The sequence below is a fragment of the Pseudopodoces humilis genome, chromosome 17 (genome assembly GCF_049639895.1).
Source record: "Pseudopodoces humilis isolate 2021_Gansu_Grassland_sample_001 chromosome 17, ASM4963989v1, whole genome shotgun sequence".
Classification (NCBI taxonomy): Eukaryota; Metazoa; Chordata; class Aves; order Passeriformes; family Paridae; genus Pseudopodoces; species Pseudopodoces humilis.
The window spans coordinates 8687528-8698673 of record NC_142216.1 but is presented as its reverse complement, the minus strand read 5'-3'; the positions used below and the strand labels follow the sequence as shown (position 1 = coordinate 8698673).

At 46.2% G+C, this 11146-nt stretch overlaps 1 protein-coding gene across 2 annotated transcripts; it reads right to left on the bottom strand.

The window, feature by feature from the left end:
* Positions 1-658: 658 nt before the first annotated feature.
* Positions 659-4935, bottom strand: SMIM32 (small integral membrane protein 32). 2 transcript variants are annotated; one of them, XM_088063601.1, is made up of 3 exons: positions 4639-4935; positions 2872-3436; positions 659-2700 (listed from the first exon to the last, which is right to left on the bottom strand). In XM_088063601.1, exons 2-3 carry the CDS (start codon positions 3081-3083, stop codon positions 2322-2324), a joined length of 591 nt encoding a protein of 196 aa, XP_087919727.1. In that variant the 5' UTR covers positions 3084-3436; positions 4639-4935; the 3' UTR covers positions 659-2321. The 2 variants fall into 2 exon arrangements, with proteins under 2 accessions (XP_087919727.1, XP_087919728.1); XM_088063602.1 differs by having other exon boundaries at positions 4655-4935.
* Positions 4936-11146: the final 6211 nt, after the last annotated feature.

The window sequence follows — 11146 nt, the reverse complement described above, 5'->3', positions numbered from 1 at the left end:
ATGAAGCAAGGCCTGTCAGTGCCTCCCTGGTGTGCCTGTGGTTGGAAAGTGGATTTTTTGGCCAGCTTGAATTCTGGGCCTGGTGAAACAGAATGTTTTCTACACATAGGTTTTGTACATTGGCTAAAATTGTGGTGGTGCCCCATCCCTGGAAGTGCTCAAAGCTGGATTGGAAGGGGCTTGGAGCAACTTGGCATTGAAAAATGACCCTGCCCATGACAGGGGGGTGGTACTGGATGATCTTTAAGGTCCTTTCCAACCCAAACTGTTGTGGGATTCTACGAGTCTGAGTATCATTAATAGAACTTTCTTCTGCAATAGAAATGATGCTGGATATCAATGAGAGCAACACAGGGCATGGATAAAAGTGTTCCCAGAAAATCAGTTAACACCCTCAGCATGACAGGTTCTTCTGTGCTATTACTCCAACCAAGTTATGGAGAAAAATAGGATTATTCTGGAGCTATTCTTGAATGTTTAAATAAAGAATGCAAAGCAACATGTGCTCTGTCAGGTTCTGAGGCTTTTGCCAGCAGAAATTCTTAGACCAAACTCATTATGGCTGGTAGCTGAAAACAAGCTGTCATTGCTTAAAAATAAATAAGAAATGCCTGATTTGATAAAAGTTGATTTATTCAAAAAGGGCTGAGAGAAATACACTTGGATTTATTGTTGCTTTCTGCATTAGAGTAACTGCTTGGAATTACACCAGTTAAATTTGGTTCAGAGGAAGTATTGGCCACATAACACGGAATAAAATACTGAAATCTCTTAGGTAGTAGTTCAGCTTATTTGAGCAAAATAAAACATGGTAGCAAAGACAATGACATGGAAGTGTTATCAACTGTTAAATTTTTGGGTTAAAAAAGAAAAAGCTTGCAAACTGACTTCCACATATACACATTTTGTCTGTGTTCTCAAGTGCAAGCCTGTATGTGTGTGTGTAATTGTATTGTAAAATCTCCTCATTTGGATGAAATAAGTTATGTACACATATTTACATGCAATGCCTCTGGTGTACTCTGCAGGTCAAGAACAGGGTTAGGAGCAGCATCTTAAAACACTTTGAACCCCATTTCAGATGATCCAGTACCCAAAACAGCAGCTAGAATAGGATTTGGGACTGGGTGTTTCTGGATATCTGCAATTCTCCTGTATGTTGAGCCATAAAGAAAAAAGGAAAAGAAAAAAAAAATCCCTTTTCCCACTTTTTGTGGGAATTATGGACACTCTTCATGGGTTCATGCAGCTTGATCTGGAATTCTGCTGTAACTGCAAGTTTACAAGAAATCAGCATCTCCAAAATAGCTCGTCAGCTACCAGTGTTATACAGAAGCTTTTATTTGTTCTGATTTTAGAACAAAATTGGATAGTTAGTAGTTTGAAATGGTGGAGGTTGCCAGTGACCAGTGTTCAATCAAGCTGTTGCCATATTAATAATTCATGCTTCTAATTGGGCTAGTTTTAGATGAAGAGCAAGGAGTGGGGATACTGTGCAGTAAAGCAACTATTCCTATAAAGCTGTGTTTTATGGCTTTCAGAACTTATCCACTTTGTGTGCCAAACTTGGAGAATTCACTTCACCCCTTTCATTAGTTTGCATAATATTAAATATATGCATTTTCTTTACCCACTTCTCCCCATCTTGATTATTTTGGTTTCATGCTGTGGCAAATAATTTCCTTTGCAGCTTATGAGAGTTGAAAATAAATTCCGTAGGTAATAAGTGTTTCACATAAGTAGTAACTTAAGACTTGATCGATGACGCATTCAAACATCAAAAACACCCTGAACAGAATGACAATCAAAAGCCTAAATAAACATTTTTCATTTTCTCCTCCTGCCTGGCAGGCCTCCCACGGCATCACCATGCAGTTCCAGCAGTTGGGAGAAACGGGTCTGGAAAGTAAACTCATCTCAGAGTGGAGCTGTTAGGTAAATACACTGGGTTTTTTACATTTGATGCTTGGTTTCATAAACATGGGGGAACAAGCTCCACCAGATGCCCAAATCAGAGATTGCTGTTAATACAATTATCCTTTTATGGACACTGAATAGGTGGATGATGACATTTGCATACACACAGAGCTTAATCTGGAATCACGGGGCAATTTTTTACAAAAACTCTTATCAATTTGCTAAAGCATTTTCCTCTGTTGTTAACAGAGCTTTTTATTTACAGCTACTCAGATTGGCATACAGCGTAATTTTCAGCAATCTCCTCCTGCCCATTGCTCCAAAGGGGGTCACATCCATGCACATGGCACTAACACCTTATTGCACAGGGTTCCTGGTGCCTGCTCCTGCTGGAATGAGAAGTGTCAGACAGCTTGTGTCCTCCACGGGTTCCTCGCCTCCCTGAGCGATCTGTCGTAAGGAAGAGTAGCAAAAAAAGAATTTTTCAGCTGGCAGTTTATGAAGAACACAATGAATGTCACAGTCAAGAACAGAAAGAAAAACAGAATTATGTAAGTCACCAGGTCTGGCTTATTTATTTCCCCTTCTTTTAACACCCTGGCTGTCGACATGTAAAGAGCGGAGGAGCTCACGGGTCTTGGAGTGCTGCTCAGGTAGGGAGTGTTGGTCTGAATCATTAGGTGAGCTTCAGTGGCACTGGTTGAATTGAGAAATTCACTGTACATGTTCTTGCTTAAATTTCCTCCACGGCAGAAGTAAAGCAGGAGGGCAAACGCAGTCAGTCTTTGGCATAGGAAAGAAATAATGTTCCTGCTTGTAAGAGGCTGCAACCCAGCCGCATGTTGTCTAACACAAATTAAGTCACTTGCATGGCTCAGCGACTTTCTTTTAAGTCTTCTTGGCTCATATTTACAGCATTTATCCACAAGTATTAATCAAAAATGATACAGGTACCTCGAGTCCTGGCCCTTGTTCCCCCAGCACGCCTCGTTTGGGGAGATGCGCTGGCTCATCTGCTGGTCAGCCGGGATGTGCCGGGAGCTCTGGGAATGTGCCGGGGGCTCTGGGAATGTGCCGGGAGCTCTGGGGATGTGCCGGGAGCTCTGGGGATGTGCCGGGAGCTCTGGGAATGTGCCGGGAGCGCCGTGCCACCGCTCCACCTGCATGGGGTGAGGAAGAGGCTCTCGCAGCGCCGGTGCTGGCCCCAGGCAGGGAGCAGCCACGGCTTGGCAGCGCTCACTGTCCGGGAACGGGAGGCGCGGTGGGTTCGCAGCTGGTTTGCAGGAGTGGGATGCACATAAATCCGGGCTCGAACGGCATCTGCACGGAGAGGCAGCTGCTGCCTGGAGATCCTGCTGGATTTGCCGTCGCGGTTCTCTGCCTCGGGAGGCTCCGTGCTGCTGAAATCCTGGTGCTGGGAAGCATTAGTTGACTTTCTTAATCCCAGTTAAAGGCGCTCTGTGGAGCCAGCGCTGAGGCTGGGCTTTCTGCTTGAGCTTTCCAGGCACTCCTTTCATGGCTTTGAGGAAAAATAAAATTTAAAAAATAATAATTAAAAAAAAACAGCGACGTCTCTTTGTTCAAGAAAGAAACACCAAAAAAAAAAAAAAGCTTCCCTGGGAAGGGGCGAGGGTCGGGTCGGCTGTTCGGCTGGCTGGGCTGAGCGGAGCTGGGGCTGGGGCTGTGCCGGGCCGGGGCTGTGCCGGACCGGGGCTGTGCCGGGCTGTGCCGGACCGGGGCTGTGCCGGACCGGGGCTGTGCCGGACCGGGGCTGTGCCGGACCGGGGCTGTGCCGGGGCTGTGCCGGACCGGGGCTGTGCCGGACCGGGGGCTCCGAGCCCCGGCAGCCGCTCCCCGGCGCTCGCCCCGTGGGCAGGGCAGAGCTGCTGCCGGTGCCGAGCGCTCCGCAGCCCGGGCTGCAGCTGCCAGCCACACCGTGCTAAAAAGGAAGAGATCTTCGGATAAATTCCCGCGAGTGCCTGAGGCTCTGGCTGGAGGTTTGGAGCAGGGGGAGGGTAGCAGAGAATGGGACAAAAAAAAAGAAGAAAATTGCCTCAAAACCTTTCTTGCTTTCTTTCTCTCCTTCCCAGTCCTTTATTGTTTAAATCTAGAGTAATCAATGACCTCCCCCCTTTTTTTTTTCCACTTCTCTGTGATCCCCAGCACCCTCTCCAGCCTGACAATTAGCATGTTAATTCTTTTTTTTCCAGCAAATTGCTTTATGCTGCTATTAGCTCCTGGCTGCTTGCCAGCTTGCTCTCACAATCTCCCATGCATCAGATAAGCGCCGTTAATACTTTTATTTTAACGCATTGCAACTTGTAAAGCGGGCGGGGGACAGAGCTGGAGGCGAGAGGAGCGAGGATGAGTAACTGGGCAGAGGAAAACATCTTCAGCCCCAGGGTGCTGATCCCAGCAACTGCTAAAGCTGCTTGTGCTGAGCTGTTGCAGCCAACAGTGCCAGTGGTTAAACATTTCATTTAGCATAATAAATATTTCTGCTGAGAGAGGGCAAATGGAGGGAAATCTTCTGGCCAGTTCGATTTGAATCAAATCAAATCAAGACCCTCTGAGCCCCTCGTCAGCATGTTCCTCATCTCCTGCCAAGCTCCAGGTGCTCCAGTTAAACCCATCGTGCCTCCAGCAGCTCTGCTGGGGTGGTAGAAAGCCAACATATTCCTGTTCACTTCCTCGTGCATCCAGCCTCAGAAAAAACATTACCTGCGTGTTTACTTACGAGTCCTGGGGACCCCTTCATTCACAGGGACATCTTCCTCTATGGAAGGTTTTCTTGATTCTTGTTCTTCTCTCTTTCCCCAGGTTTTCAGGCCAGCTGCTCTGACTGCCTCATGCTGCTCTCCAGGGTGGCAGCGGAGGCTTTTCCTGCCTGCCCCCAGGGCTCCTCCTGGGAACACATCTCCTGCCCGCAGAGCCACACGAGTCACACCTATTTACTCTGCGGGTTCAAAGCACAGGACGCTGAAGCAGGCAGCCAAGGGGGCTGGAAAAATCAACAGAGCCACAGATCAACAGAGTTTGCGAGTGTCGTGTTGCAATGTCTCCTTTCATGTCTCCTTCAAAGAGGGGAGTCTGTGAACAGCAGCATGGCAAGGCTGAATGTCTTCCCAGCACCATCCCATCTTCAGCTCTCTCTCCTCTCTGAACTGTTTTTGAGTTTAACAAAGCTTTATCCTTTTTTATTTATTTCCTTTATTGTTTTGTTAATATATAGGAAAAACAAGAAGGCTTCTGGGGCTGAATCCTACAAATAGTGTGTGCAGTCTTAATGTTTAACAGGTTCTCTGCAAATGTTACCAACTCTGTAATAGGGGGAAGATACTACAGAGGTGTATAGGGGTGTTATGGTCACTGATGTGTTTCCTCCCTGCATAGAAGTGTGGTGCAGAAGAAGGGGCTCTGCCAGGGGCTCCTTGGCATCTTTCACCTCCCTCCCTCCCTCCCTTGAGCCCGTGGAGAGTGTTCTCCGAGCCAAAGGATGTGTCCCTGGAGGGGGATGGCACAGTCCCGTGGATGGGATGGTTCCCTCGCTGCTGGGACAGGGCAAAGGTGCTCTTTGCTCTGCCTGGTGAGTGCCTCCAAACGGGCTCCTGGGCTGTGTCCCTTCCCTGCACCCTCCTTCCACCCCTCTTCACATGCAGGTTGCTTGCAGACACAGAAACAGAATCTTTATTTTTTTTTCTCTTTTGCTGCTACAAAATGTTCTCATTCTTGTAAGATTCCTGCCCCGAAGGTGCCAGAGCTCAGCTCCAGTGCCAGTGCTGTGGGCTGAGGATTGCTCCCAATGGTCCAGTGCAGCTGCCAGCTTGGGGATAAATCCCCAGGGGTTTTACAGGTGCTGTGTGTGCACACAGGAAGTTCAGAACTCCTCTTGCTTTTTGGCTGGCTGTTGCTCATATAGAAACTGATGAGAAGCCTTGGGAGTAAATCAGATGTATTTTCTGTGGCACTGTATCCAGGCTTAATCTTAAAGCAGCTTAATTGCCATAAATAACACCTTAATTTCAGAAATAAGAGCTGATCCTTTCCCTTTATTCTCCTTAATTTGGAAGAGCATTTAAAGTCTTCAGCTCCTTGTAATTTTTCCTCATTAACTTATTCCTTATTTAGTAGTTTCACTGGGTTTGTTTCCTGGTTTTTCAGATTTTTTTAATTCTTTCCCAAGGCTGCCAGAATTTAGTGGCTTATTTTGTTAGTTTTTATGTGCACTGCCTTAGTACTGCAAGGACAAACACAGAGCTTCTGCCACTGTCTAGAGTTTAATGATAATAAACCTTAGAGTGTTGCAACCGTTTAGAAACTGGGTCAGCACTGCTGGCCCCAGTGGCATTGTGGGGACAATCCTGAAGCTGGAAAGGCTTCTGCTTCCTCCTGTGTCTCCCTCATCTCTGGGTTTGTCTGCCCTCAGCTACATTCAAAAGCAAGAAATTTTGTTCAGATGTGTTGGAGCCCCAGCAGACCTGAAGGAATTGGTTGATGGTTGTGCTGACTCAGTGGCAGTTCTGATCCAGTCTTGTCAAGGTGTGAAATAAATAATGACATATAAATAATAGTGACAATAAATAATGTCCAGAGCTGAAAGGAGGGACACAGAGCCTGTGACCCTCAGCCCTATCCAGTGCCACTCTCCAGGCTGGCAGGACCATCCTATTTGCTTTAACAATCCTTCAGCCAAGCTCCCACCAAACACAGCACAAATCTTAGCGGGTGGGAATTGCTGGGCGTTCATCCACACTCTGCAAGGCTGGAGCCTTTCCCCAGTTCCAGCCTGGTAAATAATGCATGATCTCTCTCTCATATGTTTACACAACCCCTACCATGATAAACACCAACCAGGGGAAATGAAAGTGGAAAGAAACATTATCTTTCTCCGTAATGCAACCATTTACAATCTGCCTTACGATCCTTCTGCTCTGCACAGTGAGCAGCAGTCAGGGGGATGTTTCTATTAGCAGACCAGAATGCAACAAATCATGGGCTATAACTTTCCAGTGCTGCATAAAAGCAGCTTAAAACCAAATAAAGGAAAGAAAATTAAAATTATATACAGAGATTATTTCCCTTTTTGTTCGCTTCAAAGGCAAATGCTTATTTCCAGGTGCCTGGGATTCAGATATTTAGGAACATGTTTTTTAAGTGCAGGGCCATAAAACTTAGCACTAGACACCTAATGTGGGGATCTTGCCTTTGGTTCTTAAACATGGGGCAGGATGCCTGAAGAAATTGGCTCAAGTGCAGAGAAGCCTTGAAAATGTTTTGTTTCAGGAGAGTTTGTGTGTGCTATTTCCTACTAACTTCTACCATCAGGTTTCTCCAGACGTGTTTGCACCAGCTGGAGGAGGAGCATTTAGGGAGTTTCCAGAGAAGTCTGAGGCAGTGGGGCTGGAACTGGATGATCTTAAGGTCCCTTCCAGCCCAAACCATTCTATGATTCTGTAAAAGGGAGCTTGTGTGCATTTGGTCAGTAGTGCATCCAGATCCTTTGTTCTTCTCTAGGCTGGGAGCAGCGTTGTGATTCATCCAGGCATCGGATGGGCAGCAAGCACCACATACCTCCCTCCATCCCAGAAAGCTTTGCTGCTGCTCCAGTGGATGTAGGGAAGCCCTGGCTGTTCTTGGATGGTGGGAGCACCCCAGCCTCCCTGCCCTGCCTTCAGTGATCCAGCACAGTGGGCAGCTCCAGCAGCTCCACGTGGATTCCGGGGCGTTCCGCAGGGTGAAGAGCATCACTCTTGGTGAAAGGTCGTGTGTGGTCATGCATGGATTCCCTGGGTCCTGACAAAAATTGTAATTTTCTCTGTGCAGTCGCCTTCTTGGTGTGTTCAGAAGGCAAAGCAAAGCTCGCTGGTTTCATACAGCCAGGAGATGTGGGTGGGCATCCAGTGACGCTCCTGGGGATGCAGCTTCCATACATCCACACATGCAGAACACAAGCAGGAGGTGCTCTGGAAGAAAAGAAAAAGGTTTAATTGGAGAGACAGGTAACTCCTTTACACTTGAACTGATCTCAAGCCAAGCAGCACTGGTTTGTCAGCTGAGCTGGGAACAAAAGGGGCCATGGATGCTGTGCTGGGCTCTGCAGCAGCCCAGCTCTGGGCAGGAGGAGAGCTTCACCCAGGTCAGGGGTGTCAGCTCAGTCCTGGGATGGACACAGCAGTGCTGCTCTGCAGGCTGCCTGCCTGTGTTTGCTGAGGACCACGTTAGTCCTGTCCCTGCAGCACAAGGATGCTCCCTGGGGCTGGTTCTGGCCCAGCCTGGTGCTCTCTTGGACAGGGGGCACGTTCAAGGACAAGGCTGTGTGCTGGTCACTGTGTCTGTATTCCCAGTGTTTAACCCCAACTATTGGGGCTTGAATTTTAGTTAAGGAAGAAAGGATGAAGGATTACAACTCACTGCAAGGTTTCTGTTTTGAATGCGGTTTGCTTCTGGTGTTAGCAGTTCCTCACCAACTTGCAATATGGATTAAAGGAAATGTCAGTCCCATCCTGAACAGATCCTCTGGGGATCAGAAGGAGATCTGGGGAGGCTGTGGAAATTTGTGCTTCTCATCTCTCTCCTATTCATGCCTCTTCTCCAAATGATTAAAAGGAGTTTTTCTCCAGGCTGCTGTACAAAACCCATCCCACCTGTGTGTATGACCTTCCTCCTGCCTGTTCCACTGGTGTGCTACAAAACTTCCTATTAAACTGTAATGTTAACTTCATTGTAGGGAATTCAGATCAGAAGTGGCTGGGGGTCCCCATCATCTCTTGAAAAAGTGTTGAACTCTCAGCTAGAAATCCTCTGTCATTGCCCTCCTTCTCCCTACATTGATTTTGCCAGTATCAGGTATTTGGGATGAGCCAAGGATTGTTCATGAAGCTTCACAGACCATCACAGGGTTCTTTTATTACCAGAATCTTTCTTTGCTTATGGCTTCTTGCTGGTACAACTCATCTCTCTGGTGTCAGAAATTTTTGCTCCTCTCTTTCTGACCCTAGGGCAGGGTCTGTCAGTGTGGCTGTGCCTGTCAGGCAGCAGGTGACAGCATGGGCAGATGGGGTTCCTCTTTCTTCTCTGCTTATTGATTTTTGCTCTGTTTTCCTTAGGGTTGATATTAATTGTAAATTCTGAGGGGAGTCAACACTAAGTAATAAGGTGAGTTATTAAACCAGGGTGATCCCCTAGACATTCAGATGGAATTATTTGTACAAACCAGGGATGTTCCTGCCTCCCTGCATGCATGCCATGTCTGGATATCTCTGGTCATGTTCTGTGCAACAAGATGACTATTTTGCAATATCTTAGTTTTCAAACTCCTCCTTAGTTTGAAAAAGACTTGGTAGTACTTCCTTACCCTGCAGGGACCTTGGGATTAATCAGTAAAGGTGACAAGATGCTCTGGTGTGGTTAAAAAATTAAAAAAAAAAAAATACTAAAGAACCAACTAAAACAGGAAGATGGAAGATAGAGCTGAACCCTGGGGGTGATGAAGCTGAAATCTTAATAAGGTATTGACATTCTCTGGAAAGTTAAACCAACATCCCACTGAAGTATCAGTCCCTCAGTGTGGCTGGCTACTGCTTTAAAACCTATTTCCATCTATGAATCTGAAAAAATAAAAGGAAAATTGAACACAGCGTTCCCCAGCAGGCCAGGGATTGGGGAATCTGATTGCTTGTGTGCTGCTTGATAAACAGTTTTGTGGTTTCTGATTTGTCATTCAGAATAGTGTGACTCAAGAAATCATCACATTGCTTGTTTTTAACTCCAGGGTCTTTTTGGTGTTATGATAGAAACCTTTTCTAAAACACACAGAGCTTTGAAAACAGGTCCTGGCCATAGCAGCTGATGTTCTGTCCTCAGCAGAGACAAAGTTTCCATCAGCTGAAATCTTGTTTGTGTCCCAAACTGAAGTAAATTATCTGTAGAATGGCAGAACAAAAACTTTGTTTTGATTTCTTTTTATGAAAGCCTTAATTGAGAAAAGCAGCCTCTTCCCTATTTTTCTGCTCTCTAAAAACACCTGCAGACATACAAGGAATGGGTAAATTTGTCATTTCCATTCCTACAGAAGAGCTGATCTGAAAGATTTGAGCTGTTCGCTGAAGACACTCACCCAAAAGGCTCTCAGACCTGTAAATCAGGTTTCTGTGTCTGTTTATTCCTTGTTCTGTGGTGGAGAGTGAATCCCAGAGAAGGATTTGATACATACTGTCAGCACTGTATATTTCATATACATTTTATTATAGAAGTGACAGTACATTGACCCTCCCTGAGCAGACCCAGCCTTGGATCAGATGAAATTTTTCTGGTGATCTAGATTTCTAAGTCTCTCCACAAACCTTGGAGCACCCTCTCCTTGTGTCTGTGAGAGTTTGCTGTTCAGACCTTTGGGGAGAGTCAGAAGAGAAGAAAGCCCAGCTGTCCATGGCGAGATGGAAAAGAAGCCCTGGGAGTGGGAAGCCCAGCAGGAGAGAATCCACCCTTCCTCACCCCCGTGCTTGGCACAGTTTACCCTTGTGAGTCCTCTGTGTCCTCTGTGTCCTCCTGCCAGCCCTGCCAGCTCTGGGCTGGCTCTGCCTGAGATTCCTGTAATTATCAGGAATCAAGGCAAGGTGCCTGCCCACGCTGCCAGAGGGGAAGGGAGTGCAGCGTGCTGGAGCAGCCTGTGCCTGGGGAAGCCTTGGGGAAATGCTCCATGGCAGGGCCACGGCTCATCCCTGAGCATCCCTGAGGTCTGCAGCTTGTGCTTGTTCAATGTCCCTGGAAATAAAATCTATCAGGGTGTGACAAGGGTTATTTTAATAATCTGAAACCTTATTGCTTCTGGAACATCTGCTCATTCATGGGGCAAGAAAATTTGTTTTAACTTCATTGTCATAATTTCATGGAAATTAATTTGATAAACTCAGACTCCACTATCAGTTAGAAAAGCAATATTTTCTTTTTCCCACCTGTAACAGTGCTCATAAAGCTGCATGAAATATAAAACCAATAGAAATATTTGCAACTAATTTCTCCCATTAGTAAAGTAAAAACTTCACCTGATTTTTAACTTTGCAGAAGAAAGCAGTGTTAGCAAGAGATGGTTCTTATGAGGTGATGGAAGAAGATGTTACTCAGTCATGTTCCTTGCCTAGATAGAAGCAGATACATTCCTGCTGTATTTTAATTAGTTCTAAACCTATGCAGGTGAAGAGTACAGTACAGTATTGTTATTAAAATTCAT